This window comes from Carica papaya, chromosome 5 (genome assembly GCF_054855325.1).
Source record: "Carica papaya isolate Zhongbai chromosome 5, ASM5485532v1, whole genome shotgun sequence".
NCBI classification, from domain to species: Eukaryota; Viridiplantae; Streptophyta; class Magnoliopsida; order Brassicales; family Caricaceae; genus Carica; species Carica papaya.
The window spans coordinates 3,758,828-3,777,675 of NC_142313.1; the positions used below are offsets into that span (position 1 = coordinate 3,758,828).

Consider the following 18,848-nt stretch of genomic DNA (forward strand, 5'->3'; position numbering starts at 1 on the left):
ATGTTGCATGCTCTAAGGCAGTGAATAGTAAAGCATTTCCTTCAAATTTATTCTGCAATTTATCTTTCCTCCAATACAATGTCTATCTTACAGAATGAGGGGTTTTTTCTCCCCTCGTAGCCGATAAACAACTACTTTACCTCAGTAGTAGAATGCTTATAAAGGATTGAACCCATCTAATGGACAAACCTCAAGATATATTGTGTTTTAAAGAATTAAGAAAAAAATATTGTAGGATCATTATTTTCTCTTATCCAACTGATAGAGACACAGTTCAAAAATTCAAATTCTGGCTTAAATCAGGGAATCTGGAACTTGAAGGTCCTTGGTAGCTTGTCAAGACTCAATTGGATGGGCCAATCATTTTCTCAGGCACCACAAGAGTATCGAATTCTTCACTCGAGAGCACTCCAAGTTCCAAGGCAGCTTTCTGCAAGATTTAACTTTGTTTAGATTTAAAATTATGGTTATCCAGCATGCAAATTTATTAAAAAAAAGTGTTCTTCAACTAAATTAGCAGCACAGCAACATGAATCTCACATTGTACACCACCATCTCAATTACATAAATTTTAATTTGTTACAAGCACATGAATACTAGTAACTTGATATTTCAAGGAGTGAAGCCCACCAAAACTTCAGGTGTTTTAACAAGCATCAGTATCACAGAACAGTTTTAACATTAGCTGACTAAAAGTTTCAGTAAATACTAGTCACAAGTTATCAAAAGACAGAATTATATCACAGAAAGAAAAGAGTACGATACCTTCAAAGTAGTTCCCTCTTTATGGGCTTTCTTAGCAACTGCTGCAGCATTGTCATAGCCAATTTTCTAAAAACAGAAGAGGCAGAATGAAAGATTATTCAGAGCACAAAATTTAGGAGGATATGCATACTTAAGTTTTTTAGAACTTACAGGATTCAACGATGTGACAAGCATCAGAGACTGCATTTAGATGTAAATAAGTCAGAAAAGCACTGATCAGTGTGTTTTGGTGTGCTTTATATAGCACTACAAAATTAAATATAAAGAATTAAATGACCTCATGGAGTAATTTTGATATCCTTTCTCTGTTAGCTTGAATTCCTCTAACGCAGTTCTTTTCAAAGGAAGCAGATGCATCCCCCAATAATCTTAGCGACTGTTGGTAGAAAAAATACATAAAGATATATGATTGAGCCAATAAGAGACATTTGTCTACTAACAAACTTAAGCACAATACAAAGAGAAAATTTATTAAGAACCAAAATTGAAAACCTTGGATCTCAATAACAATTTGCATATGCTCCAGACAACTTAAATTTTGACCCCCCCCTCCCGCCCCCCGCCCCCGCCCCCCTCCCCCCCCCCCCCCCCGCCCCCTTTTTGAAGAACTTCAATAGAGACTGAATGTTAATCATAAAAAGCACATACATGTAGGAAAGCATTAGCTATCATTGGCTTGAAGACATTCAATTCGAAATGGCCATTTGATCCACCCACTGTGATGGCCATATGGTTTCCCATGACCTGCAAGGAAAAATAATTGCCGGAAACAGGGTTTTGAAATTAATTGACATTAATGAAATGCGATATATTTAAACTATCAATTCATAAGTATTTCAGCGACTCCTTGTAAAAAAGTTTTCCGGTTGATTACTACCATCTATTAAACAGAAATGTTATTACCTGAGCACAGACCATTGTTAGAGCCTCACACTGGGTAGGATTGACTTTTCCCTGACACCATAAAAGCTTGCATAAGAAAAAAGCCATAACAAGAAAAGGAGAAACTAACTATTCTCCATGAGAAATGAAACAAATTTTCTGTACATAAACTGAAAGACAAAAATAAAATAAGGACTATACAGGCATAATACTGCTTCCAGGCTCATTTTCAGGAAGAATGAGTTCGCCGAGACCGCACCGTGGGCCGCTGAAGAAGGAAAACAGAAAAAAAAATACATAAATACAAAGCAAGATGAAAGAAAAGTAAATGTTATTTAAAATATGCCAAACCTTCCTAGAAAGCGTATATCATTGGCAATTTTCATCAGGGATGCAGAAATAGTGTTAAGAGCACCACTACTTTCAACAAAAGCATCATGTGCAGCCTGGAAAAAATGTGATATTTCATTATGAGAAAAACTATATTGCTCTTGTACATGATAGGATAAATTTCTAACTACTCACAACATTCCAACTAATATCCTATTAGTAAGACAAAAGAAGCAGGAAATAAAGTTAAAAGACTAACCAAAGCTTCAAACTTGTTTTCCGCTGTGACAAATGGCAATTTTGTTTCCTCTGCTACTGCAGCAGCTATCTTTACATCAAACCTAGAAGAAGGTTGCACATTGAACACTACAAGAGAAATCAACAAACAAAGAGAAAAAGTAGCCAACTTTTTTTTTATGAAACTAAACAATATATCTAAACTATATTGCTATGTGTTTTCTCATCTGAGGTATGCAAATTTTAAAGTGCCAAGCAACGTCAATTCCTAAGAATCAGGTGAAAACAACTATTTATGCAAGTATCATATAACTGTCCATAAATGGAATTAATGATTCATACATGAACACAAGTATTTTCATGGTTTGACAAGGATACTGGACAAAAATGACACAGGGAAACTCACTATATAATTTATTTTGTTACAAAATTATATAAATCAATTTAATGAAATCAATTTAATGAAATATCACATAATTGCTCGTGCAAGTTTTTGGAAAAGGCTGGCCATGAGCGTTCTGTGTCCAACACGTGATTTTGCATTAGTTCTTTAACAGGACAGTTGGAATTTCTAATTTGGTACCTATAAATATCTAAATACTCTCTTCAAAATAAATCATGTTGGTAATGAAATAAGCATGGTGCTTCTTTAGATGCTTAAAAAGTAACTTTTAACTCTAAGTTTAAATTGAGAGAAGTTTGGGTTTGGGGGGTGGTTGGGAAGGAGGGGATCTTTACCATCCTTTCACTTGTTTGATAGAAGATATTAGCTTAGCAAAGTAGACGAAGGGATGTGAAAACTCTAATTTTTATCTTATTGTTTAATTTATAATTCTGTTACGAAAGGGTATTATTGACTCATTTCTTATAAGTAATCATTTCCATAGTTTTACTTTATAAAGTTAAATGGAAAAAAATACCAAAATAATTCTTTCCTTGCATTTACTTCTTTAATTGTTAGTTATCCAAACAAAACAAAAAAGAATTTTTTTCTTTTTTCTTTCCTCTAAAAACCAACTGGTTCTTTTCCTTTCCTTTTCTCTCTATTTCTCTACTAATTTTTACCTGAACGCATAAGCAAGAAAAAGAATAAGCACTCAATTACTCTTTGTAGGTTTTAATTCATGCCTAACTAATTTACATTTTACCCTCTTAAACATAATTAATTTTTTTTAAGATAAGAACCCAGCTGGTTTAACCAACTAAATGTAATTCTTTTCTAGTAATGCCAAAGACCCTCCAAAAACTCTTTTTTTTTTTTAAACAAAAGATCCTCTAAGAACCTTAGGAAATAACACAGGCAGTAAAATGTCATACATCACAAATAAAAAAAAAAAGTTAAAATCAAGCACATTTCTAAATGGCAGATATAACATATAACAGAGGAACATGCACGGGTCAACCTAGCCTTCTCCCAATATATGTTTACAACAAAAACCGATAGGAAAGATATATAATCTGTCACTTTTGGCCTTGGGTATCAAACTTGATCATGCAAATACAAGTCAAAACTATAAAGCTTGGTGTATAGGGCTGGTACCCCCGGTTGTTTGGCACCATGTTAATATATTTCTACACTTTTTATTTCAAAAAAGAAAAATACAAGTCAAAACTAGAGATTTAAAAATAAATAAAAATAAACAACACAGAAGCTACCATGCTTAGGACAAAATTTCTAGTTTATATAAAAGTTCCCATCAATCTCAAACTGATGCATACCCTTTCTTTGTGTTTAGTCCTGTTCCTACAGCAGTGCCGCCCTGTGCAAGCTGCTCACAAGATATCTCCAATATGTCAGAACTATTCAGAAAGAGAAAAAAGAACAGAACAGAAAACAGAATGGTTTACTTCAAAATAGGCATTACAAACCTGATACATGCGAGGCAGAGTGCACGTGATTCTGTCAATTCCATACTTGACCTGTAAACAAAGTGTTCTTGACCCATTAGAAGTGACTGACACATGATTCCTAGCTTGTCCATCTTCCAATCAATAAAAAAAACTGAAAGTTTTGAAAGGGCTTACCTGTGTAGTATAGCCACTAAACTCTTGCCCAAGAGTCAAGGGTGTTGCATCTTGGGTGTGTGTCCGTCCAATTTTAACAATATCTTTGAATTCAACAGACTGTTGAAAACAACCAAAACATCAAATTAGTCTAGACTGTGACTCTATCCAATTTAAAAATGAACTACATGCAAATGTAAACAAAGTGACATTAATAAGACGTAAGAGATAAAAGCATGTGAATCAGAAATTTGAAAGCAACAAGCATAACAACAAAACAGAATACTAGCTCATAAATGAACCAGGAATCCTGACCAGAAGAAAGAATCAGGGATATCAAATATAAATTTCAGACTTCAAGTGAAAAAAAAAAAAACTCTTATCTGGTTACAAAATCACCAGGATGAAAAAATCCAAAAGCAATCTTTATGTTTAAGTTAAAGATATTCCCTACTGTGTAGTGCCAAAAATATCATTGCAAAGATATAGCAGCAGCACACATAATTTCACCATCATGCACATATTTTCCTTTAAAAGAAAACAAAAATCAAACCTTTGAATATAGTGAAGTATGTAAATTTTTCAGATTTGGTATCAGTCTTGAATTAATTTCCACTGCAGCTGCAATGTGCATTACCTGGAAAACCAAGAAAAAAAACAAAAAATAAGCAATTATCATAAGACCTGACCATGTTAACAAGGACCGTGCACATAACAATTCACAGAGGTAACTAACAGTTTTAGTAATTACAAGCCAAGCATCAGCATATTGAGAAGAATGAGAAGCTAACTCACAGTTGGGAATGTGTCATTAGATGACTGTGATCTGTTGACATGATCATTAGGGTGCACAAATTTTTCACCACGCTTGTGTCCAAGGATCTCAGCAGCTCTATTAGCAATAACCTAGAAATCCACAGTTATAAACTAAATGAAACATTGATACCAATAGATGATTAAACATCAGGTCAGGATTTCTAAAATTAAGAAAAAAAAAGATGATCAACTAATGAAAACAATATTATATAATGATATGCATAGCCTTTGGTAAGATGCTCCAAAGATTAATCACGGCGTTGTATAGACTTAGAGGGCATTTAGGATCACTTATTTCATGCTTATAAGCAGCTTTTAAGCACTTTATTTCAAATCTTTCTGTTTAATAAGTGGTGCTTATTAAGTTGTTATAAGTGGCTTTAAAAATGTAAAAGAAAAACCTCATTTTTAACCTTTTAGGCTTTTATCTTTTTATCTACCAAAATTACTTAATACTCTATTCATATCCACTTAAATTAACAATGAATAACAATGTAAATCATAAATATATTTATAATAGATATTTTTTTCCACTAACTTCTCTACAAAAAAAGTGTTTATTTCTAACAATCGGCACTTTATCCAAACACGTAACTGCTTATTTTCCAAGTAACAAACTATTTACTTTAAGTAGCTTAAAGCATTTTACTGCTTTAACTTTAAGCAATCCCAAAAACCCTCTAATTATTCTGCAACACTAAAATGCACTGCAGTTCTTGCCAACACTTACCCTAGATGCTTCAGTTTGGTGCATACATCAGATAAATTACAATCATGATAATGCACGCATAGAGAAGTGGCACTATGGTGTGCAAAACATATTTACAATCAAGTCAAATTAAGTAAAAGATCACATAACTTTATATTAAAAATGCTTCCAGAGCTCGCTTCAAAATTCACAAGGGGCAAACAAATAAAAAGCAAATGAAGCTGAACAGTCGAGCATAGAGCAAAGTCGTGAATCAGTATAACTATACTCTAGTTACAACCGGCGACACAGGGAGACAGAGAAAAACATAGGAAGAACTGGCAAACACTGACCTCATTGGCATTCATGTTACTCTGAGTGCCGCTGCCAGTTTGCCACACCACTAGAGGAAAATGATCGTTAAGTTTCCCCTCAGCCACTTCCTGCGCTGCTTGCATTATTGCTTTTGCTATGGTCGGGTCAAGACCGTACTCCACATTCACCTGCATCAGAATAAACTAATGCATAAAATCTAACCCCACAACTCATTAAAAATCACAACTAAGCACAATGTCCTCGTAGCGAGAGTAGAGAGCACAACTATATGCTCATTCCACAGTAAGCAATGAGAAGCTAAATCAAGAACTAGGACTTCTATAAAGTCCAACATGAAATTGCATTGACATGCAGTTTTAATTATCTACAAGAAGGACGAACCCTAGCAGCACATTTCTTGAGGATGCCAAAGGCACGAATAATTGGCTCGGGCATTCGCTCCCGCTCGCCGCCGATATCAAAATTCTGCAAGGATCTCTGAGTTTGGGCTCCCCATAATCTGAAATACACGTCGATGTTGATTACACAAATTTTTTAGGGAAAATCTTCAGCTATCAGAAGCATGAGGGAAGGAAAAGAATAAAATGAAAATGAGAGAACAACGAACTTATCGGAGGGAACAAGGATAGGTCCAAATGTGTCCTTCTCCTCCCTAAACGACGTCGAATAGAATCTCCAACAGGTGGCGTAACGCAACTGCGCGGTTGCGGATCCACCGGAGAGCCGCCGTGCTACAACATACAGGGCCATCTCCTTCCCTGCCTATTCCAAGACCAAAACCACACACACATCAACTATACATATACAAAAAGTGTATATGTATATACGGCTCGTATATAAACAACAATAAACTATTCATAAATGATTACCTAATCAGTAGAGCTGGAAATGAAGATTAAGGATGACGATGAAATTGGAGCAGCCGGGGAACTACGATGGAGGAGAGAGTGTGGGAAAGTGGGAATCGAAGTGATACTGTATGCCAATTATAAACAATAAATTTTAATATGGGCTTGCATGCCTCCGAGGTCCCGAGTACTTGGGCTTTAACTCAGATTTCCAGCCCGGCCCAATATAGCTCCATCAATCGAGACTTGAAATCCAACGTCCATTTGCTGATTTTATTGAAACTTGAGCTCCGGTGAATATCTCGATCCATAGTGATTTGGACCGACCGGACAATAATAGAACAGACCTAAATCAAAAACTCGTTAATAAATAAATATCACATAATTAATGAAATGTATGAATGATTTGTTTATATTATTAATAATTTATTAAAAAAGTATGCGAGTTAAAGTCAACATAAATTGGGAAAGTGAATTCATTGGATACCCTTGAGGATTCAGGGGAAAGCCCAAGTTTAAGAAGCGGTGTAGGGAGAGGGAGGGGACCCCTGCTTTACTTACTTTCCTATGCTTAATATGGGGCCATTACATGCACCAACTCGTGTCATAATAGCTGACTAGTGGAGAGGTGGTAGGCTTGAATTTCCTTTGGCAGATATGGTATATAGCGTGTGGGGTACTCGTACACGAATACGGTGTATAATATTATGCTCCGTGCGAGGCAAAGATGCTTCTCATCTAGGCATCACTTTTTTAAATATATATATATATATATATATTTAAATATAGTGAAAATGGTGATTAAATTATGAAATTTAATTATTTCATTTTTTTTTACATAAATAGCAATGTTTTCAATACATCTATAAATAATAATATATATATATATATGAATTTAGAAATTAAAAATTAAAAATTATGTCAATCTTAATTTCTTAAAATTTGACCGAAGATAAGTAAGTGCTGAAAAATTAGTATTGAAATTAATAAAAGAAAACTGACGTAAAGATTTTTGTTCTCTTTGAATAAATTAGGGATGGGAAAATCATGGGTGTCTTGCAACTGCTAAATGTGTTATAAACTTTTTTTTTGTTTGTTTTATTTTTATGAGTTTTTCTGCTATTTAATAGCTTATAGGGACTTGTATATAAAGTAAAACACAATATTATCGTAACTTGTGACAGTAAATAATACCATGTCTATGAATATATACTTTGGTTTTAAAAAAAAAAATTCAAAAAATAAATAAGACGTGTTTAATTTTTTTTAATAGAAATTTAGATTTTTCCACTGATTCAAACTAAAAAAAAATGAGGAGTAATTATAAAAAAGAACATATATTCTATTAAGTGTAAATGGTAATTCATAAAAGGTTAATTTTGAGTATTGTACAATCCATTATAAGTTGAGAAATTATTTAATACAATGAATGTATACAAAAATTAAAAAAAAAAATTGAATTAGTCTAAGAAAATACATTATTTTTAATTATTATAAGTTATTTTATTAATATTATCTGTCACTTTGATTTGTACAACAATAATTATTATTATTACATAAAGTAAATTTTATAATAAAAAAATAATTAGAGTAACGGAAAAGGCTATTCATTATAATTTCTCAATTGATGCAAAAGAAAATTTAATTACCCACTCGAATATTCCATTTATGGAAAGTTGAAAGACAAGACACAAACTCAGAACAGCGTTGTCTGAAATCCAAACACAACTTCTTAAAAGAGAGTGGTGTTAGCCGGCTCCACAAGAAGCGGCAGAGAGAGCTCTGATCTGGCAAGATGATGCGCCAGCCTGGCATTTCTAGCCGGGTCCCACACCAACAACTACCACCATTCAAAAATCCACGTGCCAAAATAGCCTGTTCCTGGCCGCAGAAGATTATACCACCATATCTATTTTATTAATATTTAATTAATATTTAAATACGTAGTTGAAGATTATGATATGAGCTGGCATTTTATTTTTATTTTTTAGCTGTCGTTTTCACTTACCACCCGTTTGTTTTCTTGTTTTCACGTACTTGATTGGCGTTTTATTATGCATTAACGCAAGGTTTCTCTGTTCTTTCTCCCTACTCTCCTTCTCCTTGCTTCTTCTTCCTCCTCTTTGTCGTCTTCTTCTTCTTCTTCTTCCTCCTCCTCTTCAATTTCACGCAATACTGTTAATTTTCCTTACCGTTCTTTACTGCCCACCTCGCTTCTGCCTCTAACTCTGGTTGAGTTTCTAAACAAGCTAGTATTCATGAAGAGGATAGTAAGTACGTTCTCTTTATGTTTTTTCCTGTTTGAACATATGGTTATGATGGTTTTCTTATCTGGGTGTGTGGATAAACCTGTTATTTCAATGGCTTTTTTTGGTCTATTGTATTGAATTTTGTAGTGGGTGATCGGGTTTTTGTCGTATCTGACACGAAGTTTGTTCATTTAAGAACTGGAATTGTCTGTTTTTAGTTATGTTTTATCTTTGAGGATCTATGGAGTCGGTTAAGTTTATCTGAATCGTCATCGTTTTGATTGGGTTTGAAGAGAGTTTAGTTACAGTGCAAATGCTTCTGCATTTTTATCTTGTTTGCCTTAGCATCTTACGTGGTTGTCTTTATGACCAAGAGAGTTGTTTGGAACATGGAGAAGAAGCTATTTATCCATTGATTTTAGCTCAAGGCTTCTTCGGCTATCCCCAATTTGTCCATCATTATGTCCAGAAAGCTTTCTGCATCTCCTCCATTTTCAGTTGTGTGAGCTATTAGTACTGTTTTCACGGAGTTCTCTCTCAAAGTCATGAAGCTAGAAACCAATTATTCCTTGCTGCCATCTTTTTCTTTTCTTTTTCTTATCCCTTTGTCCTTTCTTGACAATCTGTTTAACATGTGGAATCCTTACTTAAAGGCTGAGTATTGGGTTGAATTCTTTTTTTTTTTTGTTTTACCTTTTTCTTTCTGTTTGTTTCTTTTCAGGTTTTTCTGCTTTTGTTTGTAACAGTAACAAGCTCTGTTGAGAACAGTAGAAATTTCAGGACTAAAGAAGAAAATGATCTGGGATATTGCAAAGGCACCAAACCTTTGGAACCCAGGCCTCACAGTGTGTCCATTTTAGAATTTGGGGCAGTTGCTGATGGAAAAACTTTGAACACAATTGCCTTCCAAAATGCCATTTTCTACCTCAAGTCCTTTGCTGATAAAGGAGGTGCTCAGCTCTATGTCCCAGCCGGCAGGTGGCTTACCGGAAGTTTTAACCTTACCAGTCACCTTACCCTCTTTCTTGAAAGAGGTGCCACAATTCTTGCATCTCAGGTTATCTTCTGACCAACATACTTGCCTTTTAATGCTTCTAAGAGGAAACAAAACTGAAGAAGAAAAAAAGAAAAAACTTACAGCTTATTTACTTATGGAAAAGAGTTTTGATTTTGTAAATTCATATATGTTTGTAAGTAAATATGCTGATAGTTGTTAAAGGATGAAACAAGTCTGGGGAAATGATGTACTCAACTTATTTAATAACGCAAAATGAATCTAGAAAATCAAACATCAAAGATGCTTTTATATAATAGATGAACCCAACAACTAAAGCTGAAACTCAAACTGGGGGTAGGGTTTGAGATTTGTTTGTGCTTAAATTATTTTGGTTTTTCAGGATTTGGCTCACTGGGGAGTAGCTGATGCTCTCCCATCTTACGGCAAAGGAATTGAAGGGCATGCTGGGAGATACCGTAGCTTAATTAATGGAGAAAATTTGACTAATGTGGTTATAACAGGCATGGATTATCTCTCTATTTCGAGCTTTAAGTTTACCTTTTGTTTTCTTTATGAGCATCAAACTTTCCCTCAAAACAACTCACTCACAAATTACGCCAGGTGATAATGGGACTGTTGATGGCCAGGGATCTGTTTGGTGGGAGATGTTCAATTCTCATGCCTTGAACTACAGCCGGCCACATCTTGTGGAATTCATTAGTTCCAAAGATGTCATTGTTTCGAATTTAACCTTCCTGAATCCTCCAGCTTGGGGGATTCACCCTGTATATTGCAGGTATTGGTTGATAGCTTGGTGTCAAAGTTCTATATAAGTGTTTATTTGTTTATATTTTTATAAGAGCTGGATTTGTTTGGTGATACATCTAGTTGCAATGTCATGCAGTAACGTGCAAGTTCAGAACATAACAGCTAATGCTTATTCTGAATCTCCTTATACTAGTGGTGTAGTCCCAGGTTTGTTAAATAATTTTCAGTACTTTAAGGCTACTTAATGTATTGCTTGGATATCCTCTGTTGAGTTGTATCTTTTTTATTTTAAATTCCCCCCCTCCCCCACCCCCACAAAAGAAAAGAGCAAGTCCTTTTAGTTTCCTCATAAGCACAACCCTCAACTAGCAGATACTGAGGGTTATATTTGCAGAATTGCCCTGCTTGTACCAGATCTTTTCTGTCATTTCTCCCCAATTCACTTCTAGAGCTGAAATACAAGTTATATAACTAATATAGTTCCATAACTAGAACTATATTATTATTTTAGTATTATCCATTGCACGAAATACTTTCTTTTTTACCTAGAGTGAGCATATATTGACATTTTATTGTTATATGTTATTGATGTATATTGTTATGTAACATATAAAACTGTTTTATTTTCAGATTCTTCAGAGAATATCTGCATTGAGAATAGCAACATTAGTATGGGACATGATGCAATAGCATTGAAGAGCGGTTGGGATGAGTATGGAATTGCCTACGGCAAACCTACCACGAACATTCACATCCGGGTAGTTCACCTTCAGTCCTCTTCGGGCTCTGGCCTAGCAATTGGCAGTGAGATGTCCGGAGGCATCTCAAACGTACTCGCAGAGCACCTTTACGTGTACAACTCCCTTTCTGGTATCAAACTAAAGACAACAGCAGGCAGAGGAGGTTACATAAAAGACATCCTTATATCAGATACAGAAATTGATAATGTTCAGCTGGCAATTGGTGCTGTAGGTGACTGTGGCCGCCACCCGGATGACAAATATGATTCTACTGCAATACCAGCTGTTAAAAACATCGGATTTAAGAACGTGGTTGGCAGAAATGTAGGTTTTGCTGGGAATTTCACAGGAATTTATCAATGGCCTTTCACATCAATTTGTCTGTCAAATGTTACCTTCTCCATTACTTCAAAATCTTATGCCTCATGGTTCTGTTCTTATGTTATTGGTTCCTCTGAGAGGGTATCCCCTGAACCATGCTCTAATCTGCAGAGCTCATTTGTAAATGCTTCCTTTTGTTTCTCTATCTTGCATCCCAGTAGTGGTGGTACTGCAATTTTGTGAGATCAGATTTCAAAATTGACATTCATTTCTTCCACTGCATGTATATAAAGAGACTACGAGCACCCTTCATTATACTTCTGACTCGGAAAGAATAGTTTTCAATAACATCAATTTTAGAATCTTTCTTTTTCTTTTCCTTCATTCTCATATTGCAGTTAAGTTGTGGATTGTTATCTGTCAGTTTTATCTTCTAATTGGAGTATATACCATAACCTCATTCAGCTTGTTGAGCAGGGTCGGTAGATTTTGGTATCTGCTACTACAAATTCAATGTTTTTTCATTCTCAATAACATCTTATCTTTAATTGATAATTAAAAAGTTTTTCTACAGAAAATTGACTTCTCCCATGAAAATTGAGAAATACCTATTGTCCTATTCATACAACATTCTATCTTCTCCTACTTTCCAAAAATAGATCCAAGACAAAAAAAAACACATTAAAGAGAGAGAAGAGAAACATGAAGTTTCAAGGTACAAGAGAAGGGGAAGAAAGTTGAACCCATGCTAATTCCTCTTTGTAACCCACACCATCTCCACAAGAGGCTTCACATGTGTATATTACAATTGTTGCCCAATCAAGAGAATCCACCTCATTCTTAACATCAAAATAATAAAGCAGCTGAGGCAAAATCTGAAAATCACCAAAATATCAACCAAACAAATTAATGGGGGTTTAGAAAACATATGTTATACTATTAATGAAAAAAAAAAACATAAAAGCACAACTGAAATTATCAAAAACACAGACAAGAGAGTTTTTTGGACTCTTTTACTCCTTATGCCTTTTGGCCCTGAGCTATAGATGTTAAACCTTGTTCTTATACATAAAAATATTTCTCTTTCCATTTCCAATATATTTATGCACAAAAAACATGAATTGCAGTAATTTATGAGTGGTCTCTAAAGTACAAATAAATACAACTTTTCAGAAAACATCATCATGTTTTTTATTCTTTTCAAACTCCCGTTACATTTTTTGCTATTGTTTTCCAAATTTTGTTTTTATTTTTAATGACTATAACATGCTTTTATAAATATGAATATACAAAATGAGAAAAAATACTTTCCTTAACCAGAGAGCCTATAGTTTCAATTGAAACAAAAGCTATATCGCTATATATAGATAATCACATCTTTTTTTCTTTTCACTACATTGCTAGATATACAGCTTGTAAGCTAAATAAAAATACATAACCAACATGTTTCTGCTTATTCGTCAGGAGCTTACAAGCTTCATGAATTGGTACCTTACGTCTTATTCCCTATAAAAAAATCAAATAGCCCTTAAAACGTCTTTTTTTTCAAACTCATTTTACATCTTTTACTATCATTTTCAAAATACTGTTTTCATTTTCTTATACTACACATGCTTTTATGTTATGGCATAAATGGATATAGAAAAAGATACAAAAAAATAACCTCATTTACCAAACAGGACCTGTAGTTTCAATAAAAACAAATGTCATGTTGCTAGATATAGATACCTACATACCTGAAATTCAAAATTCAAAGGACCACCACAGAAACTGCATTTAGGAATGTCTGCTTTTGATGGACGGCCACTTGACATTGGCCAAAGGGGTTTAGCATTCGCATGTCTGCAATATCTGTCAATTTTGAACAGATGATATAAATAACCCAGAATAGCATATTAAAATGGATGAAAGTAAGAATAAATAGATCAGCTGGGAAAAAAAGAAAGAAAAGTTATCAATGATGAATGCAGATTATGCAAGCAATTAACATGAAACTATACCGATTCAAAGAAAAAAAAAAGAAAAGAAACCTTTAAAATGGAAGTTGCTCTAAGTACATGAGTCTAACCGGTCCTTAACACATTAAATTTTTTTTTTAAATAAAAGAAGTATGTTATAATAGACAAGGTACCAAAAGCATACCGTCCGTATAAAAAATAATTACATATCTATCAAGTGGTCAATGATCATCCCAATCTCATATAAATCTCTCGTGTCATGACCCAACAAAATAAAACCAAAGTATTAATCCATCTATCTCTAATTTTTACAAAATCATTTTCAGCACCCTCAAAAACTCTAACATTTCATTCTTTCCACATGACCCAAAAAATGGCCAGCGGAACAAGAAATAAATATTTTTTTCTCATAAATATACCCGACCAAGCCCACAATTCCTTGCTAACAGTTTCCGATATAACCCAATTCAACCCCATCAACCCATAAACCGTAGACCAAATGTTATAAACAGCCAAGCAAGTGAGTAGGATGTGATTGCAAGATTCCTCACCGGCTTTCCAAAGGTAACATCTTTTAGTCAATGTAATACCTTTTCTTTTAAGCATGTCAATGGTTAAGATACATTCTCGTGCAGCTTCCCAAGCAAAAAATGATATCTGTGGAGAAGCTTTTGATTGCCAAATCTGCTTGTAAGGAGCTGATTGTTTTCCCTCTCTCACCTTTTTACATAAATAATTATAACAGGACTTCACCGAGAAGCCTTTTTGCTTGTCGATTTTCCAGATTCTGCTATCCCGATCATCCATTAGCTTAATATCATCAAGGCACAGAAGCAAGTTACAGTATTCTTCAACTTCCCAATCCTTCAGATTTCTTTTGACTGAATATTCCCCCCTCCCCCTCCTGTTTCCATTCTCATACACCTCCTCCACCAAGCTATCTCTCTCACAAGTAATAGCATAGATAGTTGGAAATCTATCTTTCAATTTATCCACACCCACCCATTCATCCTGCCAAAATCAAATGTCCCCCCCCCCCCCCCCCCCCAAATTACCAAGCTGCCACCCCACACAGTCCAAGAATTTGTTACCTCCCCCCCTAATTTTCTTCCAAAGACTCATCCCATGTGGTTTAAACTTCCCTTTTCTCCCCCCATCTCACCTCCACAACCCTCTTCCATAATTTTTCTTCCTCATTGACAAATCTCCACAACCATTTGCCTTGAAGTGCACAATTCATCTCCAAAATAGATCTCAAACCAAGGCCTCCCTCATACAAAGGCTTCTTGACCTCTTTCCACTTCACTAAGTGATATTTCCTATTCCCATCCTCGTCGCCCCATAAGAATATACATTGGTACTAGCCGCAAAACTCATTAAATAAAGTGTCGTAAATCAATCCTCCAATCAGGAAGCTCTAGTATGTATATGCATTATTTTACATTTCTTAACATAATTTCAGAAAATATTGCTTCTATGAAATATCATGATTACCAAGCTCTACAAGCACCAATAGAGCATCATCATTTACATATACCCTTCATTGAGAATCCCACATGTGGTTACTTGCATAGCCTTAGTAATGCGAATGTTCAAATAATCATTTCCTGTTTTCATAAAATGCTAGATGAACAAAGGTAAATGCTCACGAAAGATTTCCACGTTAAAATGAGGATCCTATCACCTCAAAACTTGTTCAGGGGCCTTAGCTATTCGTTCTTGGAAAGATGCCCAACTTTTTCTGTCCCCATCTCCCTGTCCACAAGATGCTACATATCTTGTCAGAAATTCAGCAAAACATCACTACTATTGATCACCGTATGCAAACTTCAGTACCTCAAAAGAGTCCAAAAGTGACTTCACAGTATCATCCACTCCCCCCCTGGATATTAATGAATTAGCACATCCATCATCCTCCAACATCTCCATGTCATATTCACTTTCATCTTCATTTATCATCTCAAACTCTGGCCACAGACTGTTGCAGGCAGCTGATAGAAAATTAAAAAAGTTCAATCAGAGAATCTCATGAATTTGTGATCAAGTCCAAATGCAAGTGTATAACTCATCAATTACTTTTTTCCCTTCATCCAGGGATGAGATACATTATACTAATTTATCCAGGTATCAGATAATCTGATTCATAACAATTGGTGCCATTTAAGACCCAATTAATATTCCATAAACAGGAAATGAAACTATAGGCTCATGTCCAATAATGCATATGTAACTAGATTTCTTCCAGATACGAATCCACAGAAGAATCATCTATTTACTTGCCTTGCAGTATTTCTGATGATCCAGCCCCACCACTAAAGGATTCAGATTCTGATGACAGGGAAGAAAAGCTCAGCCCTTGACATTCACTTTTATGACCTCTTCGCCAGTGCAATACCTGAAAAATAAGTTCACATTATACTAGGGAACTGAAAATATTGAGCATAATTTCCAAGAAAGCTGAAAATAACAAAAAAGTAAACTCACTTGGTGTTTCTGTGAGCAGTAATGGGCTCTTTTACACCTGCTACAAGTTTTGTCTCCTTTCCAGGTACCACACCAACTACAGAGTGTTGCTACAACAAGCAAACAAGAAAGAACGCATGTCAACAAATGTGTGATTCAATCAGCAGTAAACATCAAGTCAACAAGTAAAGATGCTCAATAACAGAACTAAGTATGATAAGTTAGCCAAAAGAAAAAACTACCAATAATAACCCAAAAATAACTTTCTACATCTACAGGTTGGCAGTCAAAATTTTTATACCTCCACGACCAAGAGGTTTATCATTCCCATTATGCTTTGGAGCCTCACACGAGTAAAAAGGATTATCATGAGGCAATTGGCTCTGGAAAACCTTCACACTTCAGAAATCATTGGGGGATAAGAAAGAAAAGCCAAGTAAAAGGAATTAGAAAAGATTTGTCAAAAGTTTTTTCTTCCAAAAACTGAAAGAACACCTAACCACTACCTTCGGGATGCCTTCTCATGGCGTTTCCATTGCTCATGCTGGTCGCGGAGAAGACAAGACATCGATGGGCACATGAATACAAATAATGTTCGATGAAATGCTGACTCCTTGTCTGAGATTGGGGCGTAAACCTATGCATTCAGTGATGACTAGGATTATCCTTTAAACAAAATCTAACAAAACACTTCTACAATGGATGAGGGTGCAAATTAGAGCCCTCAAGTTTCATTCGAACATCAGATAGACAAGAAAAGAAAGGAACTTGAAATGACAAAAACTGTTCATAATGCCCAGAAAATAATACTGATGAGCCTTATTCTACCTGAAGTAAAAATTGCAGAGGTTCGCCACAGAAATCACACAAACAGGATCTCCCTGACGGTAAATTAACTGGATCCAACCATGCCTACATTAACAATTACAGAAAATGACAACCAAGTTTCCGGCAAAAATATATCGATAAGAAACAGAGTCTCAAAGGAAAGTGAATACTGGCACGCCTCCTGCTTTGCTGGGAAATAATTGGCGAAGAAGTGACCAGCGATTCTTTGGCTTTTCTAGGAATCCAAGTATTATGGGTTCTGGCTCGTCGTCTTCGTCATCATCGTCTTCATCATCATAATCATTTTCATCTATTGTAATTGCCTCCGGTTTTTGTTCTTCTTCATCTTCATCGTCGGGTGGAGATATTTGAAGGCCTCTAAGTTTCTCTATTGAATCTCCATTAGCACCACCACTCTCCATTCTTACAATATACTGTTTGCCTTCACAATCAATCAATAACAGGAGGCTTATATGATACAAGTGACTGGAAGTTGCAGCAATTTCACAGGGTCACCGGTTTCTTATTTCCTATCAAATCAGGATACCAGTCGCAACGGGTCAAAAACCCTAAATTAAAAACCAAGCTCTATCTTCCCAGAAACGGGTCGACTCTCTACTACATCTAGTATCGGATTTTTACCCAAAAAAGTAAACGATTAGCCCCAATTAAAACAACATATATTAGTTCGAAAAGCCTAGCTAATCTTACAATAGACAAAAGATCAAATAAACGAAAATTACCAGCCAATCGTCCAGAAAATTCTACGAGGTCTGGACCAGCTGCTACAACGAGATTGAGATATCTGCTCGAGTAGCGGCTAACAAGAAAACAGCTAGGCAGTGATGGCCGGCTGTGATGAGTTTGGGTGACCAGGTGGTGGAGGTGAGGTGCAATGGCGGTCAGTGGGACATGTGCGAGAGTAAAGAGAGAAAGAGGAGAGTTGGGACGACGGGCGCGACGGAGACGAAGACACAAGACCTATTTGTTTGTATGGGCTGGGCTTTTGATTTCTTTTGGATCCTCGGCTTACTTTTTTTATTTTCATTTGGGAATTTTGTAATTTCACATGAAATTTAATTTAAAAAAACTTTTTTTTTTTTTTAATTTTCAAACAAAATAATTTTATGTTAAATTAAATATAAATTCATAAATAATTTTATTTTTTTTTAAAAAAAAAAAGTTAAGTTGTTCCACACATGGTCATAAAGCTTAAAGATAAAATGGATGGTCTTTGTAGGGCTACAGGTTTATGATAATGGGGGCTCAGCAAGATGTTTGTGGCTTTTAGGTCCAACGAAAAATTTTAAATTTTAAGAATTTGAGCTTTTTTTTTTTTAAATAAGGAACTTATTTTATTTTTTCAAATATATATAATCCAGAATTAAATGCATAGTTTGTTTAAAAATGTATCGTATAAGGTACTTATCAATTGAATACATTTCCTACATAATTTTTTAAACTTGATCGTACTTGTAGTTTAGCTTTAAACTTGATTTGGAACAATTTTTCAAATTCGAGTTTGGTTTGTTTGAACTCGAAGTCAAATAAGCTCGAATTAACTCGAGCTTATTTAACATTATATTTAATTAATTTTATTTTAAAAAATTTAAGTGAG

General features: G+C 34.9%; 3 protein-coding genes across 7 annotated transcripts; 1 reads left to right on the plus strand and 2 right to left on the minus strand.

The window, feature by feature from the left end:
• Nucleotides 1–21: 21 nt before the first annotated feature.
• LOC110808104 (fumarate hydratase 1, mitochondrial) lies at nt 22–7,075 on the minus strand. 2 transcript variants are annotated; one of them, XM_022033463.2, is made up of 18 exons: nt 6,928–7,075; nt 6,666–6,820; nt 6,440–6,557; nt 6,076–6,225; nt 5,014–5,124; nt 4,772–4,855; nt 4,240–4,338; nt 4,084–4,134; nt 3,934–3,983; nt 2,237–2,318; nt 1,999–2,093; nt 1,849–1,915; nt 1,669–1,719; nt 1,414–1,509; nt 1,043–1,141; nt 916–945; nt 766–831; nt 22–430 (listed from the first exon to the last, which is right to left on the minus strand). In XM_022033463.2, exons 2-18 carry the CDS (start codon nt 6,806–6,808, stop codon nt 344–346), a joined length of 1,479 nt encoding a protein of 492 aa, XP_021889155.1. In that variant the 5' UTR covers nt 6,809–6,820; nt 6,928–7,075; the 3' UTR covers nt 22–343. The 2 variants fall into 2 exon arrangements, with proteins under 2 accessions (XP_021889155.1, XP_021889156.1); XM_022033464.2 differs by having other exon boundaries at nt 6,666–6,816; nt 6,928–7,042.
• Nucleotides 7,076–8,948: 1,873 nt separating this feature from the next.
• On the plus strand, nt 8,949–12,345 carry LOC110808105 (putative polygalacturonase). The gene is made up of 6 exons (XM_022033465.2): nt 8,949–9,176; nt 9,877–10,212; nt 10,553–10,673; nt 10,774–10,948; nt 11,057–11,127; nt 11,551–12,345. The coding sequence occupies exons 1-6, from the start codon at nt 9,165–9,167 to the stop codon at nt 12,222–12,224; spliced, it is 1,389 nt and encodes a 462-aa protein (XP_021889157.2). The 5' UTR covers nt 8,949–9,164; the 3' UTR covers nt 12,225–12,345.
• A 133-nt stretch (nt 12,346–12,478) lies between these two features.
• LOC110808152 (zinc finger (MYND type) family protein / programmed cell death 2 C-terminal domain-containing protein) lies at nt 12,479–18,294 on the minus strand. 4 transcript variants are annotated; one of them, XM_022033540.2, is made up of 11 exons: nt 17,974–18,290; nt 17,401–17,672; nt 17,231–17,314; nt 16,909–17,039; nt 16,704–16,801; nt 16,424–16,512; nt 16,220–16,334; nt 15,776–15,930; nt 15,624–15,694; nt 13,718–13,832; nt 12,479–12,856 (listed from the first exon to the last, which is right to left on the minus strand). In XM_022033540.2, the coding sequence occupies exons 2-11, from the start codon at nt 17,650–17,652 to the stop codon at nt 12,692–12,694; spliced, it is 1,275 nt and encodes a 424-aa protein (XP_021889232.2). In that variant the 5' UTR covers nt 17,653–17,672; nt 17,974–18,290; the 3' UTR covers nt 12,479–12,691. The 4 variants fall into 4 exon arrangements, with proteins under 4 accessions (XP_021889232.2, XP_021889230.2, XP_021889231.2 ...); XM_022033538.2 differs by having other exon boundaries at nt 17,401–17,854; XM_022033539.2 differs by having other exon boundaries at nt 17,401–17,760; nt 17,974–18,289.
• Between the last annotated feature and the right edge of the window lie 554 nt (nt 18,295–18,848).

What these genes read in the sequence shown, in the direction of transcription:
- LOC110808105 (XM_022033465.2), top strand. An exon ending in GACTAATGTGGTTATAACAG is followed by an intron (nt 10,674 to 10,773) that starts GCATGGATTATC and finishes AAATTACGCCAG; the next exon opens with GTGATAATGGGACTGTTGAT. An exon ending in TACTAGTGGTGTAGTCCCAG is followed by an intron (nt 11,128 to 11,550) that starts GTTTGTTAAATA and finishes TTTTATTTTCAG; the next exon opens with ATTCTTCAGAGAATATCTGC.
- LOC110808152 (XM_022033540.2), bottom strand. Translation starts at nt 17,652, where the DNA reads ATGGAGAGTGGTGGTGCTAATGGAGATTCAATAGAGAAACTTAGAGGC. An exon ending in TAAACCTCTTGGTCGTGGAG is followed by an intron (nt 16,513 to 16,703) that starts GTATAAAAATTT and finishes TGCTTGTTGTAG; the next exon opens with CAACACTCTGTAGTTGGTGT. An exon ending in ACTGCTCACAGAAACACCAA is followed by an intron (nt 16,335 to 16,423) that starts GTGAGTTTACTT and finishes CTTATTTTTCAG; the next exon opens with GTATTGCACTGGCGAAGAGG.
- LOC110808104 (XM_022033463.2), bottom strand. Translation starts at nt 6,808, where the DNA reads ATGGCCCTGTATGTTGTAGCACGGCGGCTCTCCGGTGGATCCGCAACC. An exon ending in GTAACATGAATGCCAATGAG is followed by an intron (nt 5,125 to 6,075) that starts GTCAGTGTTTGC and finishes GTGGATTTCTAG; the next exon opens with GTTATTGCTAATAGAGCTGC. An exon ending in AAAACAAGTTTGAAGCTTTG is followed by an intron (nt 2,094 to 2,236) that starts GTTAGTCTTTTA and finishes CATTTTTTCCAG; the next exon opens with GCTGCACATGATGCTTTTGT.